We start from the raw sequence: 20380 nt of genomic DNA, 5'->3' as shown, positions 1-20380 counted from the left end.
CTCTAACCACTACACAGGCTTTCAAAAGGGAGAATAATCAAATATAGGAACATAGGAAGCTGCCTTATACCAAGCCAGACCACTGGTCTGTTTACCTCACTGTTTGGAAGCAGATCTCCTGGGTTTCAGGCAAGGGACGTAGCTCAGTCAGTAGAGCATGAGACTCTTAATCTCAAGGTTGTGGGTTCCTGCATTGCAGGGGGTTGCACTAGATTATCTTTGTGGTCCCTTCTAACTCTACAAGTCTACGATTCTATGATTCCCAACTCTACTTGGAGATGCTGGGGGTTGAACAAGGGACCTCTTGCACGCAAGGCAGATTAGGTGCTCTACCACTGAGCTACATCCCTTCCCCTTCACAGGAAGCAATTCATTCCTAAATGAAATAAAATCATCACCACCTTGGAAGCTGTCTGCCAAGCAACCACCTGGATGGGAAGCCCCCCTGGGAAACCTCTGCATACTTCCCTGAGTTCCATGATGGAAGAAAGTTGGGAAACAGCTGATCAATAGAAGAAACAAACGTCTACCACTGTCCCCTTCATTATGGGGGCTGACCTCTCACTTGAGGACACTGACCCTTGAGGCAGGGATGGTGTTATGATGCAACCCTGACATCCAAATAGGGCTCAGGCTGAACTATAGGAGAACAAAACTGTAATGCTGCTTCAGCATCAGATAGCCTTTGGCTGAGCCTTATATAGGAGCAGAAGAACTATCTCAATAGTAATCTCTACCTTTCCTGAAAGGAGTCTGGCATCTATATTTTTTTCTCCAGTTGAGCAGAATTGTCCTAGGGCTTCTGTGAAGGAGGCTTCTGAGTCAGGGAATGGCAATTTCACATTTTTAGGTAGGAGGGGCACAGGTACTACAAGCTCATCTTGTGGACTTGCTTCTAAGGCTGGACTGGGATGCTGTTTGCCTTTGGATCCAGTCCTCTAGTTCAGGGGTGGCCAACTTCCAAGAGACTGCGATCTACTCACTGCAAATTACTGGCAGTGATCTACCCCCTTTTTTTGGCTTCTTTGGGGGGAGCCAGTGATCTACCACAAACGTCCAGTGATCTACCGATAGATCACGATCTACCTGTTGGACATGCCTGCTCTAGTTCATTGCCCAAAGAAGGAGAACCTGATCCCAGGGTCAAGACTGAAAGGGAGCCCATGCCCTGCCAGCTGTTGCTGAAATTACAACTCTTGTTATCCCCAACCATTGGAAATGCTGGCTTGGGCTGAGGGAATACAACAACATCTGGAGCGCCATAACTTCCTCACTCTCCACTCCCAGGAGAACCACTGTAATAGTCCATAACAGTATGTGCCAATTCATCCATGCATTTTTAGTAAGTAGAAGTCTATCTCCCAACTGAGGACTTAACCTGATGAACTTAAAATCCTTTCCTGGCAAATCAAGGCAAGCATATCAAAAGCAAGGTGACTATGTTTGGAGTGGAAGCCAGAAAAATCAGAGGGGATTTTGTGAATCAGAATACAGCTGGTTGGTATGGAGACTCTTTGATCTAATATTCTACATAGGGTAGCCCTCCCCATCGTGGTGCCCTCCACTCCCTTTATGGCTGGGGCTGATGGGAGTTGGAATCCGAAGCATCCGGTTGCCACATGCTGTGACAAATCTGCATAGTTGGTTGGCTTTTCAGTTGTGTACTTTGAAGTTGCATTGGCCATCTATGTTTAGTCTTGTTCACTGAGTATCACTTTATGACCTCAGCTTTAAAACAAATACAGACTCAAATGCCTTTCCAGCCCTTTGTATATATGAATCACAATGAGAGTTTCCATTCAGGCCAATAGACTAGAGAAGTACTTTTGTAGAGTCATCCAACATTTGTAACCATAATCACCAGTTAAACATTTCTTTTGTTACTGGCATGGACATTTGCAAGACTTAATAGTTTATTACTTTAAATGTGGAACACTGGGGTTAGTTAGCTAGGGAACAGGTCACCTAAGACCTTCAGAATTGTTCTCCATACATTGGAGAGGAACTCCATTGGCTCCTGGGCATCCACACTGAATCTCAGGGCATCCTCAGAAACACCAACATGGCAGCAAATGTTTCAGATGTTGTGATCAGAAGTTGGAATCCCCTTTTTGAAATTTCTGACCAGATATGCCCACCTACCTCTCTCTTTGTTTTCTCCTGCCATCACACTTCCTCCTCCATTCTACTTCTCCCTCTCCTGCCTCTCATTCATATATATATATAATGAAAGGAAAATGGTGATGATGCTATTAGTGCCACCCATTTGTCCATGCAATACCAACTTCAACTCCACCCAGTTGAAGACTATTGCTCAACATGAGGCTAAGGCCTCTTGTGCATGACTCATGTTTAAGTAGAAGCTCCTGCATTTCAGGCAGTTTTTCCCAGCCCTGCCTGGAGATGCTGGGGACCTCTTGCATGTGAAGCCCTGCCACTGAGCTATTGCCCTCCTGCAGTAGTAGATGGCAGGAGCAGTTATCTCGAGGATGGCCTGGGTGACATGTTACATTCTCCATTGTAAATGGATCAGGGTGTTTTCTGCTAAGAAGGTTTTCCATGTCAGATTCTGTTTGGTAAAGGCCTACGAAAGCTGCTCTTGAGACCCAGCAGAAATAAATGTTGGAAATCTTCATCTACACTCCCCCCAATGCACATGCCAGCTGGCACACATACGCAAGACAAACAGAAAGCTCATGAGATCAGATGGTTTGCAACCCTGACTCACCAGATGGTTTAAGCGGTTTGAATCCAATCCAGACTGAAAGCAGCAGAAGCAGGATGGGGAAGGGGAGGAACAAGAGGCAGGTATAAATTCAGAGTCCTTTCTCATTCAGTGGACCGTACTGCATGATCTAATCCCTCTGTATTTCCAGTGACGAGGAAGATTAAATCATTTTGATGCTGCAGTGGATTTTCAAGATAAACAAAGCATGACACTGGCCCAGCACCAATAGAAAGCGGTTTGCTATCTGAGCGAGGAATTTCAAACTACTGCAGACCACTAATATTGCTTAATAATAATAATTTTATCATTTTCAGAAAAAAGTCTCAAAGAAACAATGTAAAGTCAAATATAAAAACAAGGATAGATGCTCATAGGAAGCTGCCTTATACTGAGTCAGACCCTTGGTCCATTTAGCTCAGAGTTTACACCAGAGGTTTTCAACCTTTTTGAATCCATGGCTCTCTTGACCAACAACATTCTTTCTGCAGCACCCCTGTGGGGCTCAGGAGCCCAGTTATGTCACTCCTTGCCTGCAGAGCTGCCAGCCTCTCACCCTTTTTCAAACATCCTCCCTTGTGGAGTATTCCCTCAGCTTCCTCTCCCCTCTCCTTGGGCTGCCCCTAGTCTCTGAGCTTCCTCCCTGCCCCCAAAAGAAGTGCCTCCTCACACTGCCCCACAGGGGCCTGGGAAGCTCCCCCTGGTCAGCCCCAGAGCCAGTGTGGTGTAGTGGTTAAGAGCAGTAGTCTCGTAATCTGGGGAACCGGGTTCGCCAGTGTTTCCTGTGGTACCCCTGACAATCATTCATGGCACACTGGTCAAAAACCACTGATTTACACTAACTGGCAGCAGAGATGCACAGGATTGAGCCTGGAACCTTCTGCATACAAAACAGATGCACCACTTTACCTTTACCTTTTTACCACTATCACTTTCGAACTGCAATCTGAGAGGACAAGCCCATCCATTGGGAATCCAGAGTGGCATCAATAGGGGCAGTAAAGGATGGTGGTCGGGGGCCCCTGTTTATGCTAGCAGTCTTGTGCCAGAATAGAAGTGAGCACACATGGGTGACACTAGATCAAGGCTCATGCCTTTGGTTGGAGGACTGAGTCAAACAGTTGGACTGCATTAGAAGGCAAACCCCAGAAACCACAAGCAGAGTCTTTCTATGTAACTTAAGGAGGGAGATATTTCCTGCTGACAACATCACATGGCGCTTGAGCAAGAGTAGTAGTAGTGGTGTATTTCTACTTACGGTAGGGATTCTAGACCATAATCATTGCTTAAGATGTGGTTTTGTTGCTTTTAAGTGAAGCACTAACATAGTTTTGCAAGAAAGGCTCAGATAAATCATTTTTATTGGCAGCAGAATTCTAACAGAGAAGTAAAGTCCTGTTTTGGCAATGCCAGGGCAGGGCAGGAGTTCCCGGGCATTCTCCAATGCTTGGCAGAAGACAACACAGGCACTGACACTGCAGACAGAGAAGATCAGGCTGCTCGTCTTCTCCCCCTTAAGAGTTCTAGAGTGCTGGCATCAGCAAGATGAGTGCAGCAAGCTGAGTGCTTGCTCCATTCTGCCTGTGACCAGAGTGAAATTGGCAAACTGCCCCCCTCAGGCCAACAACAATGCTCACACCAGAGCAAGACCCAGGGAAAAGCAGAAAAAACAAGAAAGAGGACATTCATGAGAACTCTCAGCAAATTAAGTAAAAGTGAGAGAGAAATTAGAACGATTTATGATCTCCATCCTGCAATGAGCACGGCGAGATGCACATACGAAGAGATTTCATTTCCATCGGGATGGTTCTTCTGTGCAGTATTGGAGTCTGGTTCAGAAACATGGAGTGTGTGACTTTCTGAGTGTGTTTCCAAGGCCCACTGTGCATACACAAGACCACATGCATACAGAACAGGGCTCTATGACTAGGCAGAAGTGTCACGGCTAAAGGTTGTCTCTGTTATGGCTTAAGAATATACACAGTGGCTATGTGGCAACATCAAATTCAATGCACGTCTGTCAACGTAAAGCAGGGAAATACAAATAACGGCCTCTCTCCGATGGGAGTCCATTTGGTGAAAGAGAGACATGGAGGTGCTGCAAGGTGCACCCATGCTACTAAATGGGCCTCAATCACATCACATCAAATCGCAAGGAAGGGCAACACTGTGTATTTGGCTGTTGCTACATGAGGCTGGCAGCACACCAAATGAGTCCGGATCCACAGGTAAGCAAGAGCCAGCCAGCTCCATGTTTTAAGGGGTCCCCTAGTGCCCCATCCTTGGCAGTGCCTCGAGGCCAGGGCCTGCTCCACTGGCCTTGCCAAAACCACCTTAATTCCCCACTCAGGGCATTGCTGTTTGCCTGAGGATGAAGTATGGAAGCACCGGCATGAATCGTGCCCTGGGTATGTTGTCACTGTCTGTCCTGAGTAGAGAGTAATGTTAATGCTAAAGAGAGTGTGTGTGTCACACAGCTGGAGGCTAGCGCTTGTGCTATTAAGATTGGCAGGTACCACCTGCTATGAGGCATGGTGGAAACAGAAATGCCAATGGGTAGGAGGAAGACATGTTGGAAATCAAGGACTGGTGGTGAAATGAACATTAAAGCTTTGACTTAAAAAAAGGTTAAAAAAACAGGAATGTTCTTGGCCATCATGGAGCCTTGAGAGGTACACCGATTATTGCTTTGTACTGTGGCACTTAGTAATGGCTCTTCAGTTGAAACTTAATGGCAAGGCAGTGAGTACTTTGGGCCTTTATCTTACAGAAACACACTGACCTAAAACTGTTCAGAAAGAATCTGCCCCAAGGACTTTCAATGGAGCTGACATGAAAAGTGAAGTATGCTTCCAGCTCCTTGTCTAGGAATCATTTCTCTCAAGTCAAGTTGCCTGAAATACCATAAAGTCCTGCTCCCAAATTAAGCAACAGATAAGAGGCTATCCTGCCTGTACCACCACCAGCTTCTATTAGGGTGCTCAAAGCAGATTTGCCTCCAATATAGAATTCAATGTCCAATAAACTGGCTTAAAACATTTTTAAAAATCACCAAGTACATGGATCCATCATCTGATTACTAATTGTTCTAAGCCTCACTAGGGCCAAATTATGTAATAAGGAGCTCAGAATGATCAAATACTAGATAATAAATATCTTCTGTGGTTTCTGGTCTATGTTGTAAAAAAGCAAGGCAAGTGTGTATTCTCTACTAAATATTTATATATCAAAGTTTTGCGGCAGTCTACATTTGTCCTAGAATTGTCCTACAGGTGCTATAATACAGGCGGTGACCATTTTAGACATGTCAAACTGATGAATGATCGCCTACGCACAGGTCCTTGGACCCAGAAGAAGGCAGAACGGGGGTGGGGTGGAACAGGGTGGGACGGGCTTATATGTGTTCCGCCGACATGCGTGGGGGCAGGGAACAGAACCCTTGCACAAAATGGTCACTGCCTGTAATGATTTGCCCCCCCCCCTTTAATGGATATATCACAATACACTTGTAGAAGTGCTGTGACAAGCTGAGTGGGGCTACTTTTGAAAACAACAACCATGTCATATAATCTATAAAAGAAAGCAAAAGTCTGGGATGAAAAACTAAATGTCATGACCTGGGAGCATATTTACATAATTTCCAATGCATTTCCCCCCCTAATTTTGCACAATCTGCTATGGTTTCTAGTCACTTGCCAGGGGCAGGGGAGGCAAGAAACTCTGTAATTAACTACGGACCAGACTAGACACAATGTTTGTCATGTAGTTTGACATTGCATAGCTGATTCCTTTTCAACAAAGAGCTGGTGTGGGTGAGAAATGGATCAGGAATATACCAGGGAGAGCATGTAACCCCTTGCCCACAGAATTCCCCTCACCTGCTATCTTCAATTGGAATAAAGCCCTATTAGCACCCATGAGAACTTTCTTCCTGTTGCAAATAGCAGATGTACACGGGCTCCATTCTAATCAGGACGGTAGAGGGTTAAAGATGCCATGGTCCTGATTCAGCTTGTCCCATCTCTCACATCCCACCATGGCAGGTATATGTCAAAGAGAAATCAATCACATAAGCTACACGATACATTTCAGAACTAGCTTGCCCATTAATTCATAATACCTTAAGAACAAAGTCCTCCTGGATGAGGACATGGCTCCAACCAGACCAGCATCCTCCTGTCTCTGACAGTGGCTGGCCAAATACTTTTGGGAACCCTGCAAGCAGGGTATAAAAACATTGGCTCTCCCCAGGTGCTTGTCCCCCAACAGGAATTGATTGGAGCTGGGCAGACTCTCCAGACCACTGGAGGTCTTATTGGGCCACCCCTTTGGCTCCCAAGCTTGTGACAGGTGTTGCCCATACATCTTTACCCACATCATCACAATCACCTGGGCTAGACACCTGCATGTCAGGAGTGGGGGGGAGCGAAGCTGAAATTATCAAGAAGTGGAATTGTGTGTCAGATACCACACACTGGGCTCCTGCAGAAATGGCAGCTTACCCTAAGAAAACAAACAAATGAAAACAGATTTCCTCTCGGCTGTCGCGTTAATTTGGCCACCTGATACTTCCAGGCTGGCAATTTCTAACTCAGGATTAGATAATGTTTCGTTGAGTGGTGGTGGGGAGAAGGAATTCCCTCAATCCAGAGGAAAAGGGGAGCCCATTCCTGAAATGAATCCCTCCCTTCCTCCTTGGAAACTGACCGCCCAACACATTCCTGGCAAAATGAAGCATCCATGGGTACCACTTGGCAGCTGCTGTTTCCAAGGTGTCTTTCGCCAGGAGTAACAGCCCTGCCTCTCCAATGTTCCTTTCCGGCTCAAGCATTTGCAGTCCACCTCAGCTGCTGCGAATCAGTCCTGCTTCTCTCCTTTATGCTTCCAAGGGTAGATCAGCTCCCCAACAAGCAGTTTCTTGCACAAAGAGCCCCAGGAGTCCTTGGGGTAGCAGCTGTATGTTGGGAGCTTGTACAGCTGCACCACGCGGCCGTAGGTCAGAGGGTTTATCTGCCGGGAGAGAAGGAGTGAGAGGGACAGTTGCAGTGGCTGTACCTGGACAAGGCTGAGTCATGTGCACAGGGTGAGCGGTGTGCCTGTGTGGATGTGTGCGTGCAACTCCTTTCCTGCATAAAGAGTTGCTCCTCTCAAATTAAAGCTTCATGCCTGACCGTTTGGTGATCTGTTTCACACTCTTGGAAACAGGAGTGCAGAAGCTCAGCATAATGTGAGATCACAACTGACATGAGAATACCAAAGAAATGGCACTCTAAGTGTTTTTTCTGACATGGCTGTTGTTGGAAGACAGAATTAGGAGAGTGGAGTTCTTAACAATCTCTAAGCCACTGGAAATGGCTAGAGGATTCATAATTTGAGTTGACAGCACAAGGCTATTCTATATTCACTGCAAGTCCCACACTACATGTTATAGTAAGGGCTCTGGCCCTGATCCAGCAAGCCACTTAAACACAAGCTTAGCTCAGCATCTTAGGGGACTGAAGCCTGTTCAGACTGGACAGGATCCAGAGTGCTACAACTGACACCTTCCTTGCTGGGCTAAATGTTTTACAGAAAACTGAAGAGGAGTCCTGTGCACTCTCACAGGAGGGAAATTTGGGGAGCAGGTCAATATGGAAGAGCAAAATGTTGTTCTAAAAAGCAGGAAAAGTCCTAAGCACAGGCCATCAAGCAATGAAATGATTTACCTGCATTAGAAGTCGAAGAGGTTTCCCAGCTTCCTGCTCCAGGACTCTGAACTTCACACCAGCTGAAAATACACAAGAGTAGGTAATGGAAAGATACAGTCTGTATTGGCCGATTGGTTCAGTAGTCAACATGGTGCCCTCCTGATCTTGTTGGGACTTCAGCACCCATCACCCCTGATTATTGGCCAAGTTGGCACCATAGCTCAATGGCAGAGCGCCAACTTTGCATCTGGAAGGTCCCAAGTTCAATCCACTCTTGGCATCCCCAGCTAACAGGATCAGGAAGCAGGTGATGTGAAAGGCCCCCCTCTTCATCTGAGACTCTGGAAAGCTGCTGCCAGTCTAAGCAGACAATGCTGAGTTAGATGGGCAAAGAGTCTGACCTGGTAGAAGGCAGATTCCCAAGAAACAGTCCACTGGGTTTTGGTGATCTCCCTTCTGACTTGTTTGTCAGTGTGACCCTACTGATGTATGTGGTAGGAACACCAGAAAACCACTGAACACCCATAAGGTTTCTTAGCTGTTGGAGGTGATAGCATCTTGTTCGCGAAGCATAATGACAGGTGATAATTTGCCTGAACTCCCCACCAGCAACCAATTAAACATATGGCCTTCCCAGTACCATGCAAGCCTTATGCAAACCATTGTTATTGCAACAGTGGTGAGTGTTTCTATGAAATTGAACCCTGCTTTAAAGTACACATGACCAGTCTTCAGATGCCTGTCACTTGCTTCTAAGCAAAAATTTCCAACCACTGTCCCCGCTAATATGCAACTTCTGAAGTCTTGCCTTGACTACAGTAAGGAGCTTACATGCAAGTCTGTAGGATCGGCAGAGCCGGAGAATGACTGAATAAAAGGGCAGTGAGTTGATGAGGTCCACTAGCAGATGGATCAAGCCTTGTACAATCACCACCAGTAGACGGAGCTAGGAGGAAAAAGAATTTATTTTAGTTCAATCTACAGCAGTACCACCACTGGACAAATTTGCCAAACTTAGGTTTGTCAAATACTCTAATTTTTCATTCTGAAAGAAGAAGCTGCAAGCAGAGGCCATTTGTACTCATTGGGACTTCTGGGGCAGAAGGCAGGGAGACAAACAGCAGGCGGAGCCAAAGCCAAGGACAATTAATGGTATATTTGTCCCCTTCCCACTCCTCCCTGCAGAGTTCTCACAAGGGCAACGCTGAGACTAAGGAGGAGAAGGAGGAACTGCTAGTTCCTAGACTGGCAGCAAGCAGACATCTAAGAAGGCAGGCAGGTGGAAGCTGGCTGAAGACAGCAACCACTGATTGCAACAATTGACACAGCTGTTTTAATTGAGTGCTACTCAGACACATTTCGAGGCGGACCAGCGTATCAATTGACCAATCAACCCAGACTCTTTTCTGGCTCCCAGGAGAAGGGAAAGGAAAGTCCTCTTTCCCCTCCCAGTCTTGCATCCTATCATCCAGCCAAGTGCTGTTTGGACCATAGAAACCCAACTCCATTCCACTTCGGCCAGGAATTGTTCAGCCGCCCTTCATAACTTTTGTATATCCCTTTGAGTGCATTCCTATAGAAAAGCAACCAATACATTTATAAGGAGCAACGAAATCAGCAGCAAACTTACCAAGGTAAAGACCAAATAGTACAGCGCGGTTGTGGGCAGAAGAAACAGCAAGATGGTAAACAGCAAAGTGCCGATGAATAGCTGTAGGAGGGAAAGGACACAAATCAATCCTATAGTAGCTGAATGCAGCTATAAAAAGAAATCTAAGTTATGAGTCAGTAGCAATACAAGGCTGAAATACTCTGAGAGCAAAGAAGCCTTATCCTTACTGTTTTCAGATACATTTCATTCTGGGCAACCTTCTGGGGCCACATGCCAGTGGAGAGCAGGGCCATAGGCAAAAGCAGGCAGAGTGGGGAAAGTAAATTATACCTTTGTACTGCAAGCTATCTTCTATACACATTCATACACCATCCAGGGAAGTGAGAGGCATTATCAGAACTCAGAGACACATTTCAGCCAGTGAAAATGTTTACGGGTTTGGCGTATGATGTCAGCAATATCTGCAGGTGAGGCAGTAGATGTGCTGGACTGTTATCTTACCTTGGTAATGGACTGGATGAGAGCCAATAAACTGAAGCTCAATCCAGATACGTCTGAGGTACTGTTAGTGGGTGGTTCCCTAGACCAGATGGCTAGGAGGTTGCCTGCTCTTGACAGGGTTACATTTCTTCTGAAGGTATGCAGTTTGGGGATACGTCTAGCTTCTTTGCTGTTGCTTGAGGCTCAGGTGGCCTTGGTGGCATGGAGTGCCTTCCATCAGTTTTGGCTGGTGGCTCACCTTGTGCCCCTATCTAGACAGGCATAGCCTAACTACAGTGGTACCTCAGGTTAAGAACTTAATTCGTTCTGGAGGTCTTAACCTGAAACTGTTCTTAACCTGAGGTACCACTTTAGCTAATGGGGCCCCCTGCTGCCGCCATGCTGCCACCACACAATTTCTGTTCTCATCCTGAAGCAAAGTTCTTAACCCGAGGTACTATTTCTGGGTTAGTGGTGTCTGTAACCTGAAGCGTCTGTAACCCGAGGTACCGCTGTACTGTTGTCTGTGCTTTAGTAACCTCTAGGTTAGATTACTGCAATGCATTATATGTAGGGCTGCCTCTAAAGATGGTTCAGAAACTTCAGCTAGTGCAGAATCTGGCAGCCAGGTTGCTCACTGGGGCAAGATGGTTTGACCATATTACATGAATCCTGGCCCAAATGCACTGGCTGCCAATTAGTTTCCAGGCCCGATTCAAACTGCTGGTTTTGACCTTTAAAGCCTTAAAGAGCTCAGGACTGCAATACATCCATATGAACCTATCTGGAGCCTGCAATCATAATCTGACACCCTTCTTCATGTGCCTCCTCCACAAGAGGTTCAAAGGGTGGCAGCATGGTCCTGGGCCTTCTCTGCAGTGGCTCCCCATTTGTGTTATGCTCTCCCCAGGGAGGTCCAGCTGGCACCTTCATTATACACTGTTAGTTGCCAGGCAAAAACATTCCTCTTCAACCAGGCCTTGGGCTGATTGACATCCAATGCCCTTTTAAATGTGTTGTGGGAGGGGAAAATGGTGCTTTGTTTTTGGTCTTACTTTTATTATATATTTTGTGTTTTTTATATTGTAATCTTATGTTGTGAACCATCCTGAGATCTATGGATGAAGGGTGGTAGACAAATTTAATAAATAATGATAATGTTAATGATAATGATAACAAACAGTTGGAGGGTTGAAGCAGAGCCAGTAGGGCCTGGGGCTGGGCAGGGAATGTGTGGTCTCGGGGTCAGACAGAGAGGCTTGGAAGGGCACATTCAGCCCCTGAACCTGAGGTTCCTGAACTCTGATATAAAAGATCATCATGTGACGAGAACAAGAAACAACTTGGTTTAAAGCACTTCCCTTGCCACCCCCCCACCCCCCAGGAAGGACTGAACAGCAGTGACCTCCTTGGCCAACTCTAGACTGAGAAGAACCTGACAGCCCTCAGACAAAATCCAGCAGCACGCTCTGCTTAAGCAGATCTCCAAAGCTCAGAGTGACAACAGCAGAAGCTGGAGGGAATATTTGCATCTCGCAACCCCCACCCCCAGCAATCTCATCTCCTGGCAGACAAAGGAATAAAGCAGTGGTAAGGAAGTTCAGCCCTAGCTTCCTCACTTTTTCCACTTTGTTTGAAAGCAGGGTTGGGGATTGAGGGGACCCAGCCTCCACACTGGTCATGCTGTTACCTTGACATTTTCTAAAAGGTAAGAAGCAGATAGAGCCACCCCCCCCCCACCCTACTTCAAAACATTATCCACATCCTGATGGGAATGTGTGGGCCCAACTCCATCTGATGTGAATTAAATGGAGCCTTTTAATAGAAACACAAAGCAGCAGGTAACTATGGCAACACTGTGGGGTATGGTTGTAATTATTTGGTGTCTTTTACTCAAATTGCTTCCCCCCCCCTCCCCACCCGCCCTTATCACTCCAGCGCTCTGACTTGTATGGCACCAGGCATCTGCCAAAGGAGTCTCTCAGGGATTAGGCCCCCTTCGGCTATAATTGCCTGAGAGCCAGGCAGAAAATTGGCCAGCGGAGAACAGTGAGATTCAGGGTTGAGTGATACACAGGGAGGCCGTGCCTGGCCATTGTATGGGCAAAGAGGAAGGTTGGGACTGAATGTTCCTGATATGCACCAGCATCTACTGTGTTCAGAAACATGCACAAAAGGTTGAATTGCAGCTCTTTCTGCCAATACACCTACAGATGCACAGCCGGTGACAAACAGCAAGCCATTGGAAATAATGCCAAATTAAGCCCTTTGCATATGCACCACGGGGGAGGGGAGGGGGTGAGTGTGCACATGCAAATCCACATGGAAACACAGAACTATCTCCCTCCCGGACACCCTAAAAACCTTCACCTGGTCCAAGTCGTAGGAGCAGGAGTCCACTCGTTGCCTCAAGACGTTCCACTTCTTCCCACGGAACAAGCGCCACAGTGACGACAAGCCATAGATTTTGAGGCAGTAGAGCCTGGGTCCAGAGAGGGGGAAAGCACAAAATCATGACTGACAGAAAATACCTCCGTCCACCCCCAAAGTACCTTTAGGGGCTCTTGCTTCAATAGGGATCTCCTCGGCCAGCTGTCTAACCATGAGGTTCATTCCTTCTTGTGAACCACCCTGAGATCTTTGGATGAAGGGCAGTATATAAATTAAATAAATAAATACATAAGATTCAAATGGCAGCTTTCTTTGTTCCTGGCTGGGCACTCCACTGCACATCTGGCAAGGCAGGATGTTTACTGGAGAAAGCCAGGTCTCTTTCTCCACCAGCTCATTTAAGGTGATAGTGAGGCTCAAAGGCAGAGAGGTTGAGGCAGGGGACCAAACGCAGCCTTTCAGGCCTCACTATCCAGCCCTCACCAACCATGTTCTACGCCTTCCTTGAATGCTTCTACCTGGCTGGAATGAGTGTGAAAATGCTTTTTGCTCGCCCAGAGGGAGAGTTGAGCATGTGTGCAAACCTCTGACTTTGGTGTGGCTGGAAACGTTGCCCACTGCATGACATGCCCTGTCCACCTTATGACATGCAGCCCCTGGAAGGTTGCCTACAAGTGAATTCTGGAAAAGGATCTCGGCTCTTGTGGTAAACGAGTACTCTGCGTCTACCGAACTTGTACCCTAGAAACTATCTTGGAATGCTCAGGAGTTGAGGGGGTGTTTCAATAGGCCAGTACTCCCTGTGGAAAAGGTTTCCTGAAGACTGAAGTTTGAAAACTTAGTAGGCTTCAGAACAGGAACACGGGAAGCTGCTTCACACTGAGTCAAAGCACTGATCCATCGAGGTCACTGTCTATAATGACTGCCAGCATCTCCTGGGGTTTTTAAAACAGAAGCTTTTCCCAGCCCTGCGGGAAGGTGCTGCCAGGGACAGAACCTGGAACTTTCTGCAGGCGAAGTAGATGCTCTACCACCAATTTATAGTCCTACCCCCTTTCAGAACCAAAATCGCTTTCTGAAATTAATGAACGGATATATCCATCTTTCTCATTTTTCCTTTTCTTCCCTCATCTTTCTTTGCCTTGCAATTTACTTCTCCCTTTCCTGCTCTGATTTTCTAGAAAAGAAGGAAGGAAATGAAGAAAGGAAAGGAAAGGAAAGGAAAGGAAAGGAAAGGAAAGGAAAGGAAAGGAAAGGAAGGAAGAAAAGATAGTGATGATGCTACTGGTACCACCCATTTTAAGCCAGGACATGAGCAACTTATAGGCCCGGCTCACCCAATTGAAGACTTTTGCTGTATACAAGGCCCAGGCCTCCTGTGCATAACTGTTTTTAAAGCAGCCACTTCCCACTCCTTATAACCCTAACCCTTATAAGTCATCAGGATGGATCTCTGGCATCCAAGTTGCTAATTGGGTTCTGGGAATGAACCACCTAAAAGCCTCCTCCTTGGTGGAATCAGTTTTGCAAGTAAAACTTCTGGCCACCCAGCCCAAGGCTCCTCCTGCACCAAATGCTCTCTGCAGCTCTGACAACCTTATACTCCCAGTCTCCCGCAGCCCAAGAAAACGCTGCCCTTTTATTCCCCAGCATGGTATCCTTATGAGAACTTGCTTTGTTTCCCTGGGCTTCTTTTCTCCAATTGTCCTCCTTGTCTTTGGATACAAAAGATGCAGCAGAGAACATTTTGTTTGGAAAGGCTATGGTGAAAGTAACCCTGACGTACTGGGTATGAAATGTGATATGCGCTGTGCATACACATTCTTCCCGTTTTTTTCCTGTTTGCGACAGTAAAGAGTGCAGCACCCTCTGGTGGGCCAGACAAGTGCAGAAAGCTAGGAAAAAACATATTTTACCTGGGACCCTGGAAAGATGCTACCAGTCAGAGGAGACCCTGCTTGCCTAGATGGATTCTGAAAAAGTTCGCTTCGTATGTTCTCTTCCAGCCCCCCACTGTGAAAGGTGACACAGCATGCTGACTATCCCACAGATATTCTTTGGTGCGTAGTTCTTAACCAGTGGGTTACCAGTGGCCCTCCAGATGCTGTTAGACTCCAGCTCCCATCAGCCCCAGCCAGGATGATGGAAACTAGTTCAGCAACCTCTGGAGAAGCACAGAGTCCCCCAACCCTGCTTTATAATAACTAAATTATTTGGGTATCATTGAGACTTCATAGCTCACACTTCGGAGTTCACATTACACCAACACCTGATACATTGTACACAATCTTTGGCCTAGTTCAGATACACAACAATCCTGATTCAATCCTGATTCAATGAGTCATGATTTGTGGGACTAGGAATGAGCCTTGTGCCCACACACACTCTTGCGTGCCTTCATCTAACATTACTCCGTTTTCTAAAAACACACTTTTCTGTGACCTTTGTATTAGGAAACTGCGGCTTGAGTGATCCTTACAAACTAGGATTCCAAACTATGGTCTGATAATCTGGTTTTCAGGAACCTCATTTTCCTGGCTTGCATGTACATGTAAACTGTGATTTAACAACCCAGCAAGTACTGAATTAAGATTAGCAATAGGAGGGAGAAAATACATGGGCACATGCTCATTCCTGATCTGACAAACCATGTTTTGTTGGATGGGGCCATTATGTCTGAATCAGGCCAATATCTGATTCATATTTTTCACAGTTCAGAGTGATAATCAGCCTCCACATTGTAAAGTTGGAGAAGCTACCTGCCCAAAGGCCTCTCAGTGATCTCCTGAATGGTGAGATATAATCTCAGGCCTTACATGCTGATGAATAATGACTTCACAGTGGTTCTTAGCACATGGGCATATGCCTAGCTGCAGCAGATAAACCACACCCACCTGGCTCCATAGACATAAAAACAGTAGATGTGAAAGGTCATGAGTGCAATGATATCAGAGACGATGGAAAGGGCCACTGTCAGGCCTAGACAGGCTGATAAACCAACATGCCAGAGGATCATCTCAATGAAAGGAGACATCAGATGGATATAACCTGAGAGAAAAGGAAAGAGCAACACTGAAAAGAATATCACTCCTGTTCACTGAGAGGCTTCTGAAACACAGAAGGAAACCAATGCAGCATCAAAATATGCCCCCCATCTTCCTCAAAAGACTGACAAAACCCAAACGTCTCATATACTCTCTTCTCCAAGGGGTGACCCCCTAAGGCAATCTTCCCCAACCAGGTGCTCTCTAGATGTTTGTGGGCTACAACTCCTGTCAATCCTGATCAATAGCCACGATGGCTGGGCTATTGGTCCAAAACATCTGGAGGACACTGGGTTGTGAAAGATTGCCAATAGAGGTTTGCATGGGTCTTAGTATGTTCATTCAGAGCACAAATCCCAGCAAGCACACGTTACCCTTTTGCCTGACTTGCATGGCAGGTGCATTTCAGCCTGTCATCATAAAGGAAGTAGAGTGGTGAATAGTTGATGAACAGCATCCCTGCAACTGATTTAGTTAAGCACAGGACAAGGATGGAACAGATTTGGCTTAATTATTGAGTGGCTCACTTCCAAATTCACTCTGTCCTCCAGACAATAGGCCACAGACTATAAGCACATTTGGCCACAAAAGCTGACCTCCTCGTGGATGGACAGGCTCTATATTAGTATTTGCCATTCCAGTGCCCTCCTGATACATTGGACTACAACTTCTGCATGATTTGCCTTGTATCTTGGGTCCTTCAAACGCTACCAGAACGTGGCAATTTTGCTGGCATCCCTAGTTAATTTGGAGAAATCTACTACTCCAAAAGATCAGTCTTTCTGCAATAAGGAAAGTGATGAGGAAATGCAATGGAAATGGTCTGACAATACTTGCTCTGATGCAAAGTCATCTGCAAACAAATCAGGAAGAATGCTAAAAAATCAGGTCACCTGGATATGACCTTACTTTAAAAGTGAAAGTAAAATCCTTTGCATTTGGGAAAGTTCACAAAATTCTTTCTCTCGTTTTAAATCACAGGTAAAAGCAGGTGCACTTACTAATCCAAAGGTGAATGTGATAAAGGAAGAACCGCCCCAACACTTGGTCCAAAGCTCTGTTCATTTTCAAACCAGCTGGCACACCCATAAGCCACTGCAGAAGGTCCTGGAGCTGCTGGGCCACATGCTACCATAAAGGATAAAACAGCTGGGGTTAGCAGAAAGCTGTTCAGTTGTGTGTGCAACGTGCTCCCCGCAAAAAGATGAGATCATCTGAAAGATTCTGTTACTCTTTCCTTTGTGGAAGGAAAAATAATATTTTCATCGTTGTACTGGAAACATTCAGCTTGTTTGGAGTACACAGTGAGATTTGTTGGTGGGAATGGATTTAATTTTTCCATGTTGTGGAGGGAAAAAGTTGTTTGATAGTATAAAATGAAGACCACATTTCCAGAAACTGGATCACCAGTTGGCGAGTCAGCAAAACATACAGCAGCAGAGGAGAGCATCTGGTCTTCAGGAAAAGAACATTGCATAGTAAAGAACATCTTAGGGAGACCTATGTGTGCAAATTAAGGCAAACAGAATGGATACTTGGGTAAAGTCCATCAACATCAGTGGGCTTAAGAACACACCATTCAGTAGATTTGCAAAAGAGAGGGAAACAGGAAGGTTACCACCATGGGAATGAACGCCAGAGGCGACATGAAAGGGGCATTAGAAATAATTTATCAGGGCCTGACACGTTTCAGATGGTAGGAGTCTTACAAGAGAACATAAGAAGAGCCCTGCTACATTAGACCAAAGGCCAACCTAGGCCAACATTCTGTTCTCACAGTGGCCAACCAAATGCCTATGGGAAGCCCCTAAGCAGGACACACGTGCAATAGATCTCTCCTGCTTGTGATCCCAAGCAACTGGCATTCAGAAGCATATGGCCTCCCATAATGGAGTTAATATAGCCATAATGACTAGGAGCCATTGAGAGCCTTCTCTTTTGTGAATTTGTTGAATCCTCTTTTAAAGCTTTCCATCACTACATCCTCACATAGCAAATTTCATAATTTAACTATGCATAGGGTGAAGAAGGATTTCTTTTTGTTTTAGCTGACTTCTGAATGAAATTCAAGAAGAGGACAGACAATCCTGCGTGCTATCTGACCTTTGAAGTATCATATTTCTTCCATCCTCAGTCTTGCAAATAGCCACATGCTTGGTTGCCTATTGTTGCTGTTGTTTAGTCGTTTAGTCGTGTCCGACTCTTCGCGACCCCATGGACCAGAGCATGCCAGGTTGCCTATAGTTGGTTAAAATGACCTTCAAACCGAGCAGGATTCCCCCCACCCCCAGTATTTGGTTTTCTATTTTCTTTCTCATAATGACTAACATGAGGAAGTGTAATAACATGTATGAGGAATAAATACTTACTGTGCGCTTATTTCCAAGGCTGATAAATAAGATAATATATTGAGCATCTCATATTCATACACACACACACACACACACACACACACACTTGCCTTTTCTCAAGTGTACCTGATAAGACAGAGTCTCTTAAGATTCTTTGAATGCATGGAAGACTCTACTGGGAATCCCAGAGACCAACCTTTAGAAATCGGCTACCCTTCAGAGACAAGCACATTGTTTTACTTACAGCAAGTGTTCTATTTACAGTAAAGTACAGCTCATGCCTAAAGACATACTCCCAAGATAAGTAGTTCTGCTCTACTTATCAGCTGACCTAGAGACATTTATGAAGGGTATTCTGCAATTAATCTGGAGCCTCAATAGTGGCAGTTAAGGATTCTTTCTTCCGTTAAATATTTCATTGTCTTTAAACCTTCATCTGAAGCATCAGTGATGGATACAGCTAAGATGGATTTTTGTTTAAGTAGCAAGAACAATTATCCTGGGATGGGCTTAGCAGCCAAGTTTTATGTCTACACTGAAGGTCACTTGCTACACTACCTTTTGTGTTTCCAGAAGTGGCTGACATGTCGTTGCCATCAGCCCTTCGACTGCTCAGCACCTCTGGGTTTTGATGCTGCTTGAGTGGAGCTAGCTGGCAATACTTTATTGGAGTGGGCCATCACATCTGAGGTGCCTGGGATGGAGTTGGGTATACAGCATCCATGTCTTCTTTACAACTTATGACCGTCACACAACACTAAGTTAAATTGTGGCATTCACTATTACTAGAAGTTGTGATGGCCACAAACTTGGACTACCAGTTGATAGAAATTTCAGGTGGAGAGAGTGCCTCTTGTGAGCTTCCCGTAATGGATTTCTGGTTGGCCACCATGAGAACAGGATGCTAAACTAGATGGGCTGCTGGCCTGATCCAGCCTCATAATGCTTCCTGGGGAAAGAAAATCACACCTGTGCCTCCTGCTATCCCCACATTGCACTACCACGTTGAAGTGACATTGGATCTGCTATGCAGATTCTCCACCCCACTCCTCAAACATGCAGCCTTGGTAGCACACTATCCTTCCAAACACCGTCCACAATATTCTAGTGCCACCCTGCTATTATCTACAGTAAAATTCAACAAGGGAAGAATCTGTGTGCTTTTGGCCACGAGACGGAAATGGCAGGAAGAGAATTGCAAAATGGCATGGAAAATTCGTGTATACTGAAAGAAAAGAAGAAACAAGCACAGGAAATCCTTTCAAGGTATTTAGTACTCAGGAGCACTCCTGTGCTGATGCTGTCAAGTGGCACAGCTGTTGTGAAGGCAGCAGAAGGCTGATGGCGCTGGTGGAGGAGAGCCTGGTATAGGGTCTAGTGACAGGAGAGACTGAATGCTGCCAGTGGGAATGACTGAAGGCCAAGGAGCCTGGGAGGGCTGGATTTCGTGTTCTGATTCAAAATAAATGAACCAAGCATTTGGCTTCAGATCTTTAGTTTCTATGATTTATGAACTTGAGGTTATCTCCATGTTTGCCACACAGCATTTGGCATTCAAGATTCAGCCACAGGCTAGAGCAGTTTTCATTAATAACCAAACTGACTGTGCCATCTCCCTCGGTTTCGCTCCCATCTGAGGCCTGGCTGGCTAGGATCCAGGGCTGATCTGTGCCACCGCTGACTTCTACTGACTTGCTGTTCCAAAGGGAAGTGCAAGACATTTTAGAAACAGATCTCATATAATATTTAGAGCATCCACCGGAATTAAAGATTTAAACATCCAAGATAGAGGAAAGCTATTTTGTGGCATGGCACGTGTTTGAATCTCTTGGTGCCTGCAGCTTTGCATGTCTGTCCACAGGATTGAAGATCCATAAAACTGTGGTTTTCAGCTTAGCCTAGTATGAAACCCGCAGTGCTTAACCATTTTGGAAAGGATCAGAGGTGGGGAACCCACAGCCTGAAATAGACTGTGTCTTTAGCTGCAGTCATTCATATTAAGCATGCCTGACAATGAAAGGATTCAGGGCTGGTCTGAAAAATGCTGGGGCCTGGGTTGGAATATCTCAAAAGTATCTTCTTACCTAGTG

General features: G+C 45.7%; 1 protein-coding gene across 2 annotated transcripts in view; it reads right to left on the bottom strand.

Annotated features, from left to right (window-relative positions):
* Nucleotides 1-4069: 4069 nt before the first annotated feature.
* PIGQ (phosphatidylinositol glycan anchor biosynthesis class Q) overlaps nt 4070-20380 on the bottom strand; it is a 38075-nt gene continuing 21764 nt past the window's right edge. For both annotated transcript variants that reach the window (XM_083412445.1, XM_083412444.1), the window contains 7 exons: nt 16941-17067; nt 15790-15943; nt 12875-12986; nt 10043-10123; nt 9244-9358; nt 8431-8492; nt 4070-7735 (listed from right to left, as the gene is read on the bottom strand). In XM_083412445.1, coding sequence (XP_083268571.1) covers nt 7583-7735; nt 8431-8492; nt 9244-9358; nt 10043-10123; nt 12875-12986; nt 15790-15943; nt 16941-17067 — 804 coding nt within the window. In that variant the 3' untranslated portion in view covers nt 4070-7582. The remainder of the gene's footprint in view (nt 7736-8430; nt 8493-9243; nt 9359-10042; nt 10124-12874; nt 12987-15789; nt 15944-16940; nt 17068-20380) is intronic.

The sequence above is a fragment of the Podarcis tiliguerta genome (assembly GCF_965153285.1).
Source record: "Podarcis tiliguerta genome assembly, chromosome: 14".
NCBI classification, from domain to species: domain Eukaryota; kingdom Metazoa; phylum Chordata; class Lepidosauria; order Squamata; family Lacertidae; genus Podarcis; species Podarcis tiliguerta.
This window is presented reverse-complemented; position numbering and strand designations above follow the sequence as displayed.